General features: G+C 39.1%; 2 protein-coding genes across 3 annotated transcripts; one reads left to right on the top strand and one right to left on the bottom strand.

Annotated features, from left to right (window-relative positions):
* Window positions 1-447: 447 nt before the first annotated feature.
* On the bottom strand, window positions 448-3,359 carry fignl1 (fidgetin-like 1). Its single transcript, XM_066679255.1, has 2 exons — window positions 3,184-3,359; window positions 448-2,614 (listed from the first exon to the last, which is right to left on the bottom strand). Exon 2 carries the CDS (start codon window positions 2,595-2,597, stop codon window positions 657-659), a length of 1,941 nt encoding a protein of 646 aa, XP_066535352.1. The 5' UTR covers window positions 2,598-2,614; window positions 3,184-3,359; the 3' UTR covers window positions 448-656.
* Window positions 3,360-4,757: 1,398 nt separating this feature from the next.
* On the top strand, window positions 4,758-16,013 carry ttl (tubulin tyrosine ligase). 2 transcript variants are annotated; one of them, XM_066679048.1, is made up of 7 exons: window positions 4,758-5,538; window positions 6,032-6,110; window positions 8,101-8,333; window positions 9,704-9,839; window positions 9,959-10,228; window positions 10,453-10,596; window positions 11,069-16,013. In XM_066679048.1, the coding sequence occupies exons 1-7, from the start codon at window positions 5,346-5,348 to the stop codon at window positions 11,250-11,252; spliced, it is 1,239 nt and encodes a 412-aa protein (XP_066535145.1). In that variant the 5' UTR covers window positions 4,758-5,345; the 3' UTR covers window positions 11,253-16,013. The 2 variants fall into 2 exon arrangements, with proteins under 2 accessions (XP_066535145.1, XP_066535146.1); XM_066679049.1 differs by having other exon boundaries at window positions 10,453-10,600; window positions 11,069-11,229.
* The last annotated feature ends 2,190 nt before the right edge of the window (window positions 16,014-18,203 follow it).

Genomic DNA, 18,203 nt, shown 5'->3' with positions numbered 1-18,203 from the left:
TAGACAGTGTTTAAAAAACTCCAGCAGTACTGTTATGTCTGATTGACTCATACCAATGCAACACACACACACACACACACACACACCATCACCATGTCAGTGTCACTTTAGCACTAATGATCCATCACACAAATCATACCTGCACTGTTGGGGTCATGATCATTGAAAAATGGAGTGGAATGGGGCAAACAAAGTATGCACTGCAACAGATGAACTACAGCCTGTAATTGTAGAACTCCAAAGTGCTCCTGTGGGGTCATTGGAGGTGAAAGAATGGACTGAGTGCAGAAATAAGGAGACAATGTTATAGCTGATCGTGCATATCTCTTATTAAATATCATGAGAAGCTGTAAATGCAACCATCTCTTAACACCGAATTTACATTTGTAAAGAAATGATTAAACAACACTGAAATACTGATAATTACAGAAAAAACTTTTTTATTATGAAAGATATTATACACAGACAAGCAGCAAATCTGCTGGGTCACAAACAAATGGAGGTCAGAAATAAAAATAAATTGAATACCTTAAAACCTTCTTTGGTTAACTTTACAACATTAAAGATGTTTCCGACTGTAGGCACCACTCCATATTACATTCTAACACATTGTATCAAATGGACAAATCAGAACGTCACAATTTTGTACTTGGTTATTATCGTCCACAGCCAAAAGTCTTGTTCCATTCCTCATAGAGTTCAAGGTCTTTTTGAGACACACTGGGACGTACGGTCTTAAGAGCTTCCTGGAAGTCACAGTAGAGTATAGGACGCACCTGCTCAGGTGTGATGGTGGCAATATCGGTGAGCTGGATGCTGCGGATTGGGCCAAGTGCTGCTTCCCGGCAGAGCTGTGTCATATCAGCCCCTGAGAACCCCTCTGTGCCTGACACCACTTTCTCAAGCTCCTCAGTTCCCAAGCGGCTCTTCTCCCGTGACATCAGATTAGTCACTATTTGCTGACGAGCAGCAGATTCTGGAAGTGGGATGTAGAGACGTTTGGCAAGGCGACGGCGAGCTGCTTCGTCAATCTCTTGTGGGCGATTGGTGGCTCCTACTACCAAGATACGATCCTCAGAGGAAGTGGCAGCTCCATCTAACTGTACAAGGAACTCTGTCTTAATCCGACGAGAGGAGTCGTGTTCTCCATCGGTGCGCTGAGATAGGAGGGAGTCAATCTCATCAATAAAAATGACTGCTGGTTGATGGCATCGAGCAATAGCAAAGAGTGCTCTCACCATCTTCTCCCCCTCTCCCACCCACTTAGATGTGAGTGAGGAGGCACTGATGCTAAAGAATGTGGCTCCAGACTGGCAAGCTATGCATTTGCCTATAAGTGTTTTCCCTGTGCCTGGAGGACCAAAGAGGAGGATCCCTTTAGGTGGACCTCTGAGACCGGTAAAAATATCTGGCCTCAGCATGGGCCACACTACAATCTCTTTAATGGTAGCTTTGGCAAACTCAAGGCCCGCAATATCATCCCATGCCACAGGTGGACCATGGTCCATAATTTCACTCATAATCAGTTCAATTATCTTGGGCTCAAAGTTTTTTAGACGTTCATCAATTGGATTGGTGTCTTGTTGTGGTTCGTCCCTTGTGCTGCCTTCCTCTTCCTGCCTTGGCATTGGTGAGACAAATTTGGAGTAAGCTCCCCGTGACCGGTTTGCTCCAAGGCATTTTTTGGTTATGGTGCCCATGTTAGCTGATGAACCACGCTGAGCCTGATTAGAATGCTTTTTCTGTTGGTCAACAATAAACTGTTCTCGTGCAGTTTTAAAATTAGTGCCAGGACTCTCCTCCCTCCTCCGTCCACCAACTCCAAGTTCTTGCCCTGCTTGGGGTGGAAATGGGCCTCTGTTGCTTTCAGTTCCTGAACTGTAAAGGTTCTTCCTCTTGGAGGGATTTGTTGAGGAGAAGAACACAGACTGATGATTGTTTACAGTAAATGCACTTGCATTACCAGTACTGGACTGTGGAAAAGAGTCAGAGTTCATTGGTGAATTACGAGCATTAGGTCCAAGGGGGGATATGGTCCCTGGTTGACCTTTTGGGATGATATTTGATAAAGGAGGGCCAGCTGGTGTAGTCCCCTTGCCTCTGCCCCAACTTGCAGAGGTAGGCAAGGCCAAGTGATGCTCTAATTTGAATCCAGAACCAGACTCAACATTATCACTGCCCTCACTCTTACTGACCTCTCCAACAACTACATCAACATCAGTTGGATCCACAGAGAGCTCTGCTGTGGCCTGCAACATCTTCTGAATACACGGCAGGCTGAACACATTGTCAGTCATTAGGGAGGACTCCCATTTGTCGCTGTGATTTCTCTGATTGCGGGCCAGGTGCAGGGCACTGTCAGCGTAGTTGTTGAGGCCTGTGCGCTGGTCATCTGAGTCCAGTACTGTGGCATAACGCTCAGAGTAGGTCCTGAGTAGGCTGGCAGCTCCGGCTGGAGAGAGCTCGGCATTCGCCCATGCATACTGAATGGAGAGGATGTGTGCCCGATAAGCATCGGCCGTCTGTTCAGGTGTATATGTGCCAGATGAAATGTCAAAGGACCTCCTCTGCCACTCGTCCAGGTGTGGGCTGCTCATGCCTGGCCTGCTCCAGCCTGTTTAAGGAGTGGTCACAGGATCAATTAAAAATGAATAAGCTTAGACATGTACCATGCTAGGACTTTACTGGTAAACCAAGGCACAAAACAAAGACACCACAAGTTACAAAAAACAGAAATATATAGATTTCTATTGATAACAGCACACAATAATAAATGTTTGGAGTTAACGTATTGTGACATTCTAGTTTATTGTATTGGTTGTAATAGTGCAATATTTAATTCCTTATTATAATAGATATTGAAGAGTCATCACTTAAATTTATCACAGGTTACTGTAAATCTAGTCTGATTTTTTCGTGCAGAAAGCAGGTAAACTGGTCTATTAAAGTACAGGTGTGCGTTTAGTTTTTCAGGTTACAAGTTGGCTATAAAATATCAATATTTCATTAAACAGTAGCGTAAAAGGGCAGTGTCTGCATGTAAACATATCAAGGTTTTGCTCCCTCTGGACTGGTGTGTAAACACTGTAAGCTACTGTGTTTTCGGCTGGCTGTAACGTTAGAACTGAGCGAATCGTAAATCCTGTGTACATTACCCCGTGAGCGGGAAAAACAACCGCTTACCTCTAAAGGCTATGAACGTCTTGGAAGCTAATAGATTCAGTAAAGTTACATATTCCAGCTCCACACGGCAAAACAAACATTCAGTTCCCGCCGGTACGGAGCGTCCTCTTCTTCCGGCGTGGAGTCTCTGAGTCTCCGGAGGAGCGCTGCTGCCACCCTGTGACGAAGGACAGGACTCTCACTAAGCCCCGTGTGTGTTACACATAAGTCATCAACTATATATTAATATTAGTATTATGTATGGCGCAGCAGGTAGTGTCGCAGTCACACAGCTCCAGGGACCTAGAGGTTGTGGGTCCGCTCCGGGTGACTGTCTGTGAGGAGTTTGGTGTGTTCTCCCTGTGTCTGCGTGGGTTTCCTCCGGGGCTCCGGTGTCCTCCCACGGTCCAAAAACACACGTTGGTAGGTGGATTGGCGATTCAAAAGTGTCCGTGAGTGAATGTGTGTGTGTCTGAGTTGCCCTGTGAAGGACTGGCGCCCCCTCCAGGGTGTATTCCCGCCTTGCGCCCAATGATTCCAGGTAGGCTCTGGACCCACCGCGACCCTGAATTGGATAAGGGTTACAGAATAATGGATGGATGGATGAATGAACAGGATAAGCAATTTCAGACAATGAATGCATTCGACTGCTAGTACACAAATTATTAACATACCACACCGCTCCTTTCTAATAGGAGCTAATGAACCGTTGTCCTATCAAGCTACGACTCTGAAAGTTTTCTTTGACGCAAATGAATTTTAGAATTTTAGTATGTGGCTGAAGCTGGTACTTGTCTGTACATTTTTATTAAGTATTTGAAATACCACAAAAACTCACTTTTCATCGTTTACTTCCATACAGCTATCTGCTAAATTTGGAGACATTTCCACCTTATGAATTCTGAAGAAATAAGTCAATATTACCCACCTATAGAGCAGGAAAATTAGCAATATGCTCAGCTTGGTCCAGGGACTATAGACATCTAGCCATCTAGACAACTCCCAATGCATTTTTTTGCCATGAGCAGAGAAAGAGAAAGCCTAGCATACCAGACCACTTTGTTTTTTTTAGCTGTTTACTGACACTGGGGCACTATGAGCACACAAACTGACTGGAGAGCTAGCAATGAGGAGAAAATATGCTCAGAAAAGTGCTTATGATTACATTTGGAAATGTCATCTTGACACGCTTATGGCTGCTTGAGTTATACTTGATTTGAAAATAAAATAGTCATATGTGGATAGCAAACCGCGGGGCTTGAATAAGCCTACACTTGAAGTGCACTAAGTTGTGACACAGAGCATCTAATATAAATCAACTCCTATTCAGTCAATTCGACTGTCGACTCTATATCATGACTCCTGTATTATATCGTTCACAAGCTTTAAAGACTATAAAAGGAATGACTGAAATGTATTCTGCGATGATCAAACCTGCATTCACAGTGCACCCGACTGTTCTAGATTTTCCCCGAGCGCCCTCTAGAGGCAGTCTCCTCACTACAAAATCTCTGTAATGACTACAACCCCCACAATCCTTTTCGGGGCGTGTTTACGTCTTATCCATGAGCTATTCCACGCTTGCGAGCGTATCCGTTAAATCCTGACAGTGTGAGTAACGATTAAGATCTCCGGGGATGAGTCCCACTAGACCTGAAAAGGGGAATAACAGCTGGTTTGATTTACCCAGAGCTGGAGGGCGTCTGAGCACAGCGCTTTCACACAGGAGCGGGAACCGCATCTATGTTTGTTTATTAACCCTCAGAAACGAAGCAGATAATCACGAACAGGAATGTTAGCCTGCTAGCTGTTCACCACGTTAGCTTCGATTTACCCACAGGGTAAATCCTTTTCCTCTTTGAGGGGGTTTGTGCGTGGAGTCACACCCTGAAGCTGAAGGTCCGCTGCAGCTTAGCTCTCGATCTCTCTCTATACACTGTTTCTGTGTGGAGTTCGGTTTATTGAGCCGATCTGAAGGTGGCTGGCTCTACTTTTGGATAAACTCTTTCAGTGCTTCAGACATCATGACCACACAGTGTCCGGACACTTTGGTTTGGGACAGATAACGTTAGCCGTTAGCTCACAGGCCAGTAGAGAGAAAGAGAGAGAGAGACGCGGGAGGAAAGGCCGGGACAGAGGACCGTTACTCAGGAACTGATCCTCAGTGAGTGAAGATTAACCTAATGCAGCAGCAGTGTGTTATGAACAGCGTAACACCAATGTACACTTTCGTGCTGAGAGATGACAATAGCAGCGTTTACGCTGAAGTCTCTAGACTCCTCATATCCACCGGGAAATGGAAACGACTGAAAAGGGACAATCCGCGTTTCAACTTGATGCTGGGAGAAAGGAACCGACTACCCTTCGGACGCCTCGGTAAAAATAGACACCACTGGGTTATCAGCACTTAAACAATCATTGTGTACAGACTCATGATAGTACAGGAGCCTTTAGCTGCCATATGTGTCCCACTGAGGTCACTTACAAATCTGCATTTAAATTATTCAGCATTGCATAAATAAAGTGTCCTTCACACCCACTTAACCTTAACAAATATTTTTAATATAGAAAACACATATTGCCTGTATATAAGGCATATTTAGCTCCACATTACTCAAGTCTGACTTTCTTGACATTATCAAGTCATGCTCAGCAGTAGCAGTAGTCTGGCATCTGAATGCATTCATTCATTGTCTGTATCAAATTGTCCAGTTCAGGGTCACGATGGATTTGGAGCCTACCTGGGTGCAAGGCAGGAACACACCTTGGAAGGGGCCATCTAAATACATGTATAATATATAAGGAGAGCCATTCAGCAGTTTAGAATATATGTATCCCACCCAGTGTAATTACTACTTTGTTTCTACAGGTCATGAACCAGGACTGATGCAGCTTGTAAACTATTACAGAGGAGCTGACAAGCTCTGTCGCAAAGCATCTCTAGTCAAGTATGTATTCTTCTGTTAAAGGAGCAATCTGTAAGATATTTATTGTATTTAATCATAAAATGTCCAGAGTGTGTGATCATAGGTTAATGAAACAGTCAAAGCTAAAACACTGCTGCTTCTCATAGCATTGCTGAAGCAGTATATTCTCTATGAGAAGTGCCCAGTCAGGAGCAGAGCTCATGTGATCCTGCCCTCAGAGGTCCTACCTGTGATCCCACCCTCTGTCCAATCACAAATAGTCCAAACCCACAGTGTTACCAGCTCTAAAAACAATGTCTTGCAGCCATGAAATGACCAAGTGAACAGAGTTAATGTTATATTTTACTACACCCTAAAAACCCCATTGCCCTTCTAAAAATCTCCATGACCAGAGACAGAGTAAAATTAGAGGAAATATTGGTCTTTTGTTTGAAAGGTGGAGGGAGTTAAAAACAGCAACAGTAAGGAACAGAGCCAGAGCTGGCTCTAACCCTAACCCTAACCCTGAACAGTTAACAGCAAATAATTTCTGAAATAAATATAGAAGTGCAGATGCTAATGTATAGGATAAAAGGAGTAAACGCAATAGGTTGTGTGTTTTATATAAAGAAAGTGAGGCATAGCGACATTTTAATGGTGTTAGGACTGTGTATTGTGTGTTTTATATTAAAAAGGTGAAAATACCATTGTGTGTTTGTTTTAAAAAAAAAATCAAGCTTGGTAGTACACAGCAAATACAAGTGTTTCCCTTGTAGGTAGATGCTTTAGTGATATGATGTATACTTGGTGTGTTTTAAATGGATAAAATTGGAAATAAGAAGTGTTTCAAAACAGGTCTTCTTTATAAAACCTACCTCTAGCTTTAGCTTCTCATAAGCTGTTTAAGCACTCAGTATATGGCCTCCTTACAGTCTGGACCTGTGCCTGTTTTTCTGGTTACTGTCTCTGCTTTTTTAAACTTCTTTGCATTTGAAATGAGAGACAATCTACATCATCAAAGTTGGGTCAAAACTAGTTAAGGAGGAAATAAGTATTCAATAAGAGGCTGGAGAATAACACATATAAGACTCTTAAACTTACCCATTTAAGCTGGAACTAAATTCTTGAATATGAAAATTATTATTTAAATAATTTTAAATTAAATTATGAGATGCAAGGATGTCCCTCCTAAAATTGCAATTATGGTTGAAGGAAAAATAAAACCAGACATAATATAAAATTGGTTTGTGTGATTTAAAAGGATAAAGTGGAATAACAGTCGCTTCAGTGAATTTCAAAATCTATAGTGCTAGCTTCAGCTCTTAAGGTGGAAGAGAAAATTAAAAAACCTGGCGAATAACAGCAATAAGACAGTAAACTGACACACGTAAGGTGTAACGAAATATCTCATTATGTAATTTGTGAATAAGAAGTAAAGTTCTGCCTCCAAAACGACATTTATGTTGTGAGGGGAAAATAGATAAGTAACAAGTAGGTAGATGTTTTAGTGAAATGATAAACTTTTCTGTGTAAATATGCTGATAATGGCACATTTCTTTGTAACTTTTACAATCCAAAGTTTTTGTCTCTTGTTTGTTCGTTCAGTTTTCCTCAAACTGGCAACCTGGTTGAGCTTCATGTCTAAGGAGGAGGTGGAAGCAGGCAGCTTTCTCCACTGTTTTGAAATAGTGTTATAGTTCAGATTTTAAAGGCTTGGTGTCAGTGTTAAATATCTCTTCTTTAATACCATCTGAATTCATTTTCTGTTAGTTTTTTTAATTACTTATACATCACATAATTACTTTTTACTATTCCACACAGCCACAGTGATAAATGAATAATGTATAAATACTACAGTTTAATACTTGCAAAATCATCATATTTCATATGCTGATATGTGTGTCTCTTATGCTACATTGTTGTTTTGTAGGGCATTTTAATATCCTTTTCTGTATTGTATGTAAGTATGTAACTGCAACTTTTTTATTTTATTAAATTAGACATTTCACTGAAACTGCCATTTTCCTTTCAGGTTAATAAAGACTAGTCCAGAACTGAAAGACTCCTGTAACTGGTTCCCAGAGTCCTATATTATATATCCAACAAATCTCAACACTCCTGTTGCTCCTGCCACCAATGGCATCAGCCACCTGAAGAGCAACCCCAAGACAGACGAGCGTGAGGTCTTTCTAGCCTCCTATAACACTAAAAAGGAAAATGGAGAGGGATCTGTATGGATTGCTAAATCATCTGCTGGAGCAAAAGGTGACAGCATTGGTTGGATGAAGACTTGAGTCCATTAAACATAAGAAAGCCACATTTTCATGAGACATTTTAGAAATGCCTTGCAGTTCTCACAGTATTAGAGTAAAACATGTATGTTTAACTGTGCAGTGCTGTGGCTTTGTGCAGTTTGAGGTCCAATGATGTACACAATATATGTCATAAGTCAGACACCTTACCGATTTGTTAGTTCAGTAACTTTAATAGGTACTTCATTGCATACATTCAGCATGTATTATGAAACAGCACTTGGGTTTTATTCACACTGCAGGGAAATAGGATAAGACAACAATGACAAAAAGGAAAGTGGCAGCATGTACAGTTTTTGCAGTGATATTTGTTTATGCCATGTTTATTGTGAGAAATACAGCTAGGGGAGGGATCTGGACCCATGACAATAACAAAGACATATTTAGAACCAGTGCCTAGCAATTAACAATAAGAAAAAAAACACATTTAATCCCATTTTCCTCTTCAGACTGTTTTGCATATTCATAAATCCAATTTGCTGTTCATGTTTGTCTCTTGCTCTGCCTACTTTGTTTGCTCCCTTTCACCTTGTTCTTTAATGATCAGGACCCCACAGGTCAGTTAGGTGTGTAACAGGTGTTAGTGTGTGTTGCAGTGATATAACTGGATCAGACACATCTGAGGTGTTTGAGTTTTTAAGTTTTTGAGTTTTCTAGCCAACCTCTGGTGGACTCGGGGGTGCATTGGGGATGCAATCGACCCTCAGTGCCCTCATGATTGAAAAAAACGTTGCTAAAGTGCCCTATTGGCTGTCCTTCATATGGCAAATAAATAACTGAGTGCCCTCTTGGGGGCTTTTTAAATAATAAATTACATAATAAATTATGATGTGCCCTCTAGAGCAAGAAAATTCCATAATGTGCCTTTAGAACTGCCAGTGTATCATTACATTTTGGTGTGTTATTGGGGCCCTGTGTCTTGCACTAGATGCAATTTAGCTGTGTCTGATCCACTCTTATCAGCGCAACACACACTAACACTACCCCTATCATTGCATCATTGCAGCACTGAGAACAATCCTTCAATCAAATAGTAGCTGCTCTGTGGCGGTCTCCTGACAAAGAACTAGGTGACAGGGAGCAACCAAATTATGCAAGAGATGGACTGCAGCCTGTAACTGTAGAACTATAAAGTGCTCCTGTATTCATGGAGCTACAAGAATGGACTGTCATAATGTTATGGTTGATCGTTTTATATATATAAAACGATCTATATATATATATATATATATATATATATATATATATATATATATATATATATATATATATATATATATATATATATATTAGTTTTATGTTTGTTTGTTTTTTGTTATTTAGGGGCTGGAATCTTAATATCTCATGATGCAAATCAGTTGCTTGAGTTCATTGATAATCAAGGACAGGTTCATGTCATACAGAAGTATATAGAAATGCCACTGCTATTGGAACCAGGTCATCGCAAATTTGATATAAGGTAAAATCAATTACAACCACCTGTAACTCCTGTGTGTGTACTCTTGGTGTTTCAAATATGAGGCAGTGAATTAGTTTATAGTTTGTGAAATTTGTGATTTTTGAATCCTTTATATTAAGGAGCTGGGTGCTTGTTGATCATCAGTACAACGTCTACCTGTATCGCGAGGGTGTGCTTAGGACGTCTTCAGAGCCATACAACAGCTCTGACCTCCAGGACATGACTAGCCACCTTACCAATCACTGCATCCAGAAGGAGCACTCTCACAATTATGGACGCTATGAAGAGGGCAACGAGATGTTCTTTGATGAGTTCAGACAGTACTTGCTGAGTGTTCACAGTGTTGCCATGGAGACATCCATCTTACCTCAAATCAAGCAAATAATAAGGTTAGCTACATACAACACAGTTGCCTCCTTGATTAAGCAAGCTTTGAAAATTCCTCTGACCAATAATATATATATATTCTGTCTAATACTAGTACAGTTGTAAGAGAGGAGTTAAATTTCTACCCAGTTTCTCCACAGGATTTCAATTAACTGTTGGATGTTGAAAAAATGTGTTAACATTTTTTTTCTGTAGTAAAGAGCCTTGTGTTTTCCTGTTTTAACAGAAGTTGCCTCATGTGCATTGAGCCAGCCATCAGCACTAAGCACCTGTCCTACCAGAGCTTTCAGCTCTTCGGCTTTGACTTCATGCTGGATGAGAATTTTAAAGTGTGGCTGATAGAAATCAACGGAGCACCTGCCTGTGCACAGTCAGTACTTATCAGGCGCTTGTCCACTTTCTTTCCTTAAATCTGGAGTGGGGTTGTGTTATGCTATTAAAATTGCTAGATGTACCTTAATGATATTTTTTTCATGCTCTCAGTGTTCTGTGACCTATTTTGAGAACTTGCTTGCTTCCAAAATTTCCAGATAGCTTGTATCCCAATTTTGACTCAATTCTGTGTCAGCTTGAAATTAAAAAGGTGTTGCTTCTTTTTTCTGTTGCCATTGTGCAGTTTCCTGTAAATGTAAAGTTCTCAACCATTGTTCGTTTTGATGTTAAGACTTGGCAGGAACTTCATAATGATTTCCACACAATGTTTCCTACATGGGTAATTTCCACATATTTTGTTAAATTGGTCATCCTCTTGGATAGTAATATGTATATTGTATGTAATATGTAATAATTTTACTTGGATCTCTGGTCATTTCGGTGAACTGTTGTTCTCTTCTCTTCTTTAGGAAACTCTACTCTGAGTTGTGTCAAGGTATTGTGGATGTGGCCATTTCTACCGTCTTCTCTCTAAATGCAGATGCCCTCTCATCTTCACCGCCGTTCTCGACCTCTCCATCTATCTCTTCCAACTCATGCTCCTCACCAAAGCTCAGAGCACCACCCCAGTTTGGCCCATTCATTAAACTGTAAGCTTGGTGTATCCCTGTGGAACTCTTCCCCTCTAAAGCACCCGCTGATAGTGATTTCCTCAAGGAGACCTTCTGGTCTTTCCTGATAAACTTACCTTGCCTCTACGGCTGTGGTGGGAAACACTGTGTAGATGGATTGCTGGGTGATATATATTTGCACTCTTACATCTAAAAACCATGTAAAATTCTTTACTCTCTTTGTCTGATTGTCATGTTTGAAAATGATTGACCAATTTGGTCAATATGAGCATTGAAAATCAGAGAGAGTCAGCACATTTGCAACACAGCAGCACACACAGCATCTGTTTGTCCACCCATCTATTGAATGCCAATACGAATCGCAGCTTATTGTGCTGGACACATTGTCCTTAGCCTGATTGGCTGTTTTAAAGTGACATTTAGAATTTTAGTCCCAAAAAAATGTGTATAAAATTCTGGGGGTGTTTCCTCACCACTTGCTAGCTCTTTTTCTGTTTGCCTGCTCAAACCAGTCTAAACTGTTTATGAAGCTCCAGTGTCTGTAAAGGGGTAAAAAAAAACAAAAATACAATGGGTCTTGGTTCAGTATGTTGGGCTTCTCTCTCTCCACTCATTGATAAAGATAAAAGATGTCTGGAATTTTTCAGACAGTAGAGAGAACTCCAAATGTTGAAAAGCTCAAACTAATATGAGCATGTTGCTCTATTCTTGCTCAGTAGGTGGGTACAATTGAGATATCTGTGCTATTTCGGATTACTTAAGGTGGTAATGTCTCCAACTTCAGGAGATGGCAAAATGCTAAAAACTAAACAACTCCAGCTACAAATGAGTTTCAGTGGTAATTCAATGAATAAAAACTTAGACAAGTTAAACTTCATCCACATACAAACAACAGTCCTTTTTTCCAAACATACGGTTCCACCTTAAAAGATGTTTCTGAACGTAAACAAACCAGAGAGAACAGCATTTCCCCACAATCGTAGACGTCCTCTTTAACTACTGTCAGACCTCTAGTGCCCTGCATGTTCATGTGGTCATGAGGGAGTCAAACATTTGTAGTATAAAACAGAAATAATAAAATGTGGATAGTTCTACATAGGTTTACTAACTTAATTTCTCAGCAGTTTTGGCAAGATTCCTCAGGACTGCCCACTGATATAATAGGAATATGTAGGATGAATTAGACCTTAGTTTCTGTAATTTTTAGTGCCTTATGTGTCCACAGAATGGCTGCCCTTTTAAATACAAAACATGGACAGATGCAACAATGGCAACAGAGTCGTATTGCTTCAGCAGTCCCTGAATTGGCTGATTATGCAGATTCAGTTTCTGTCAACAGTGTTTATTTGTAAACCAGTATAATTCTCTATAGACATCACCAGTGTGTTCTTGAGTTTCTCATTGCTACTATAGTGTGTAACAAACTTTGTCATTACGTGTTAATATTTCCATTTTCAAAATTGTATTTAAATACAAAGCACTAATTGTGTTGTATGTTTAGAAATGTATGTAGGTGTGTGCTTTAGATTTAGCTGTTTATTTACAGCCATTTACACTCATTCGGTTTGCTTTACCACCAAAAACTGACAGGCTTCGGTAGCTGAAGTTCATTTAAGTAGGTAGCAAAAATAAAAATGTTTCATAAGGTCCACAATGTTTCATTTTAATTCTACCTCCAGCTTTAAAAAGATGACAGATGGCAGTTAGTTTCTCTCCATGATATTTTTCACATATTCACAAAATGCTCCATGCAAATGAACAATGTGGGTTTTTTTTTGTTGTTGTTTGTTTTTCTGTGTGTGTGTTTGTGTGTATGCAAAGATTGCATGTCAGATTCAAAGCAAAATGCTGTATTCTAAAAAGACCAATTTGTTTACAATCATGGTCCATTTCGTCATTTCCACTTACAATTTAAATGCAGTTTGTAGTTCTACAATTACAGCTTACAGTCCATGTGGTGCTCTGCATACTTTAACCCCCCTCCTCCCTTTTCTTCAATGGTCAGTACAAAGCAGGTATGATTTAAATCATGGTGGTAATCAGGTATGACATTAAATCATTCTCAGTACTGCAGTGACAATGATGTGGTGGTGTGTTTGAGTGTGTTGTGCTGGTACAAGTGGATCAGGCACAGCAGTCCTGGAGTTTTTAAACAGTGCTCACTCACTGTAAACTGACTTAGTCTGCCAGTGTGTTCATCCACCTTGTAGATTTAATCCAGCAGCTCATCATTTGCTGCAGAGTTTGTGTTGGTCGTCCTATAGTTCTTCATCAGTGGTTGTTGGATTCTGCCTACAGGTGGCTGCTGCATGAAGAATAGTGGTTGGTCGACTTTTCTCAGTCCATCTGTGACACTAAACCTTTTAAAGACTCCAGTGGCACTGCTGTGTCTCACTGTCCACAACAGACACTAAAACACCACCACATCACTGTCACTGCAGCTCTGAGAATGTTTGAGAACCCAAATATTTGCTTTTCTGTGGGGGTCCATCACCATCATCCTGACCATTAAAGAACAAAGGGGGCTACCAAAGTATACTGAGCAATATACAGGCTAGTGTTTGTATAACTACAAAGTGCACTATATGGCAAGTGGAGCTTATTGAATGAAAATGATGATGGATAATGAGTGTAAAAGCAAGGAGGTAGCTTTAATATTATGGCTGATTTGTGTATTGTACATAGTTGAATCATTTTTTTCATATCTTTTTTTTAAATATCTATTTTTATAAACTTGCATGTGATGTGTAATCTAAATGTTTGGTAGGCTTTTCTTTCCCTCTTCGTTCTTTTATGAGGACTTATGAGAACTGTGTTTTGTGTCTCAAACGAGAAATGATGATGTTTAATCATGACTCCGCTATAGTGGCCTTCAAAATGGTGTATCAGACAAAGAAAGCTACTGGGTCAGCATGTTGTCTAGCATGTAGTATGAGGCAATAGCTGTTTCCCAAGGTCCAGACTCCAGTCTAACCGGGCTTACTTTTTTGATTTGAAGGCTGTTTTGATTGTGAAGGATTTGTATATAGTCAATCCTACCCGCCTATAGAGATCTGGGCCTATTAGGACCCCAGACATCATATGGCTGAGGCATCACTGCGGATCAAACACAATTTACCTGTGATAAGTCCAATACTCAGACAGCTGGGCCACTTTGGAGCCTGTGGGGTAACATTTGACACAAAGACTGTTAGTCAGTTTGCAGTATTCCTAAAGGAGACAGACAAATAAATATACTTGTTACATTTTTTTTTAAATCACTAAATTTTTGGGGGGAAATTGAGGCGACTGTTGTATGTACAAATCTTTACAGTAATATTTATTTTTCCATAGATTAAAAAAAAAAAGTCAGTCCATTGTTCTCTTTGAAATCGCTTCTCAATTTCCATAAAGAAGTTACTGTTTAATGCTGGTACATTCTTAGTTTTGTACTGCTACCTACAATGCGCTGTTGGACCATTTCAGAGCTGACAGAAGTAGTCTTTGGAGGACTGACCTATTCAGAGATAAAATACAAACGTCTAAGGTCCTAATGAGGACTGTCCATTCTGAGACTGCAGCCTGGACTTTGAGAAACTAATACTGATTCAGGTTTGTGTGTGGCCAGTGTCGGGGGATTGTATTTCCCTGTTTCGAACCTTACAACAGGTTTAGCTGTAGCAGTGTTTTGATAAGGCGCTTTATTATTGCACTTACCATCTCTCTCCTTGTTCTGACATTGTAGGATTAGATCATAATCCACTGCTGTATAAATAGTAAATGAGAAGGGCTTTAAGGGATACTTTTCATGTGGTGGTGTAGTCCTAGGACACTGCAGTCCGAATGCTAATTTGGTCTGGAGAAAAGGATAAAGAATGGATGTAAAAATAAGTATTTGCATTACACATAGGGAAAGGGGTACATATTTCAACATTTACTTTCGGCAGTCATCATATCAGTGTTGATCACTACAAATTATTTGCAAACTGCTTAAAGGTTTTATATCAGTGCTATTAAATTCAGCCATTTTTTAAGTCCATGAAAGGAAAAAAGGGTGCCTTATAATAACTGAAACATGGAAATGTTTCGAGAAGACAATACATAGATTGTTGAGGATGTTTTGTTATTTAATGCTCTGTTTTCTTTTGTATTTTTTACGTGATGTGTTTCCTTTCTTAGAGACACTTGGCATTGTCCGTCACCTTCACTTAAATAATAGTAAATACTAGAAATTAAAAAATACATTTGCATACGCTGTCCACCCCTGAGCTGAGCAGTGACATTTTGACTGGAACCAAAGAGAAATGGAGTTGTTTGAATATTTAATAGACTGTAAAGTTCAGCTTTGTGGCATGACATTGTAATGTTTACTGTTCTTGTTTGCCTGAAATGGATATACTGAAGTGATATACATTTTTCTTACTATTATCTTAATCAGCCATGTTTACTTCTGTCTTAGAGTGTTTCTGTGTATGTTTCTAATTTTATATTTATTAGGAATGACAAGGTTATATTCTAACGTCTAGAACGGACACCAGGATCCAGTCTTTAGTTAAAGTATACCCTTAACCTGCTTTGTGCTCAGCATTTTGTTCAATCTGTGCCCAGGAATCTGGCTACATTCTTTGCTGTTTCTTTCTTACATTTAGCAAAAGCAAAGTAATATGTGCTCATGTAAATAACATCCTCAGGACTGTTCTCGTGTCTAACACAAAAAAGCACCTGTTTGTTTTTGTTTTTTGTAAGGCTTTGTGCATGGTGGGTTTCGTGTCTGTTGGTGATCATATGATAAATAAATTAGATTTCAAGCTTTGTTATATCATTTGTCACAGTGAAGGACATGGGCCTCTTTCACACACATGTGGGAACTCCAATTATTTCCAGTGTTTAGGAATGAGGTAACACTCATGCATTATTTATTTATTTGCACTAGTTATAAATTTAAATGAAACTGACAAATGCAGCTTTAATTAGTGGAAGTCAGAAATTAAATCCCCTTACACATTACCTCATTTTTTATGCAGATGTATCTAATTTAAGCATTCAAAGAGAAACACGTGGATAGTAAAGTCCTTGTATTTTTAGCAAATCATTGAACATTTTAGGGAAAACAGCTGACTTTCCACATCTGGACCAACAGATGTCAGTGAGTGGGGTTAGGAGCAGCTTTTATATAACCCCCCCCCCCCCCCCCTCCAAAAAAAACAAAACAGTGATCTATGGATATTTTGACAGAGCTTTAAACTATTAGAGATTTTGATTAAAAAACAGGAAGAATCTGGATACATAAATATTCTATAATATAAGAAAAATAAGTCGAATCTGTTAGAAAAATTGGCTGCAGTAAATAATCAAGGCTAGGTTTTGACATATTTTACACTGTGTAAATATATAGTAGTGTTTACCATTTTAAATAATCAATGTCTGAATCTTAGTTTATTTGTACAAAAAGGACACTGAGCTGAGTTGACAGTAGACGGATTCATTAAAAGAGAAGAAAATGAAGAGATGCATAAGTGCTGTGCATCAAGAGGATGACGAAAATGTAATGATTTATTTCTGAAGAGCACCAGAGGGCAGCAGTGTCCATGGGCTTCATGAGATGTTTCAAGGGGAAGTTTATAGACAATAGATCTAAACAAAAGGTGCCTCACACCTCAGAAGTTTAATAGATTTTCTACACGTTTTATGATGATAATTAAGTTGTTGCATAAACCATGACGAAGAATTATTTTTTTATGTCAGTTACAATTAATGGTTTTAAAATATTTCTGAAGCTGAGTTGTTGCAAACATTTCCTAAAATAAACGTATTTAAATAATATTAACAAAGTAGCTATGGTTAATGTGTTCCTGTTGTTGTTTTCTACTTCAGAGTTTGTAGTTTTGGGTGCAGTATTTGATTGGTTTAAAAAACATAATACTCTGGTTTAAATGTGGTACGCTTGGTGTCAGAAACAGGCCAAAAAATAAGAGCTGTATGGAGTACAATGGGACAGTGTAATAAACATTCCCTAGTTGCACACAGTCATTACTACTGAAACACAACAGGAAATTACACTGGTCTGAGCCAATGCTTATAACTTATTACCTTAAGCTTATTGGCTTATAATTAGCTTAACCTAGCTTATTTATACATTTGAAAACCTTCCAACCACCATAAGACAGTATTTTGCAAGGTTTTCACAAGGCATATTCAGCTAGCCACCACTAGCATGTGATTGTGAATGTTTGCTCTGTCATTGTCCAAAAAAAGAAAAAGAAACTTCAAACAAAAGGTGAAAACTCTGTAATATTTAAAGCTAGCATACATTTTAAAGAACATGTAGAGCCTATGACCAGCTGCCCAACATAAAACAATTAGCTTTGTTTCTTACAGTAATATTTATTCCAGATTTATTTATTTATATATATATATATATATATCTTCAAACTGATTTCAAAACAAAATTCTATGAATTGCAACAGTAGCAGAACAATTTGGCTGCATTACCTTGTAAGAACCATATACAGGTTCTCAATCATAGAATAATGTGGCAATGCTACATTTAAATATTATATTTTAAAAGGGAAGCAAATTGTTCTTATTTATTACATGACCACTGCTTTTTACTAAAGAACACTTAAAGGATCCTCTTTGTAAGAGTATTATATTTGTTTAATTTATACTTGCTAATTGCACTTCTTGTACAGGAAGTTATAATAATAATAATAATAATAATAATAATATATAACAACAAATAAAGTCCACAAAATGTAAGTATTTACAAAAGTGACGGGATGACACCCTGATTTGACTAAAATGTGGAAATTCAGTGAACCTTTCCAGATGAAAGGGAGGTTTCTGCTCAGTTTGCCAGATAACAAATAAACCAAAATTCAATATTCAATAGGACGGTTCAATAGGACTCTCCCTCAGCTCTCTTCCTATAGGACAGGTTTGACTTTGGGTTTAAGTTGCTTGATGTCATGCTTCCAGGTGAAAACAAACACAT

This window comes from Hoplias malabaricus, chromosome 8 (genome assembly GCF_029633855.1).
Source record: "Hoplias malabaricus isolate fHopMal1 chromosome 8, fHopMal1.hap1, whole genome shotgun sequence".
NCBI classification, from domain to species: domain Eukaryota; kingdom Metazoa; phylum Chordata; class Actinopteri; order Characiformes; family Erythrinidae; genus Hoplias; species Hoplias malabaricus.
This window is presented reverse-complemented; position numbering and strand designations above follow the sequence as displayed.

What these genes read in the sequence shown, in the direction of transcription:
- ttl (XM_066679048.1), top strand. Translation starts at nt 5,346, where the DNA reads ATGCAGCAGCAGTGTGTTATGAACAGCGTAACACCAATGTACACTTTC. An exon ending in CGCAAAGCATCTCTAGTCAA is followed by an intron (nt 6,111 to 8,100) that starts GTATGTATTCTT and finishes TTTTCCTTTCAG; the next exon opens with GTTAATAAAGACTAGTCCAG. An exon ending in CATCGCAAATTTGATATAAG is followed by an intron (nt 9,840 to 9,958) that starts GTAAAATCAATT and finishes CTTTATATTAAG; the next exon opens with GAGCTGGGTGCTTGTTGATC.
- fignl1 (XM_066679255.1), bottom strand. Translation starts at nt 2,597, where the DNA reads ATGAGCAGCCCACACCTGGACGAGTGGCAGAGGAGGTCCTTTGACATT.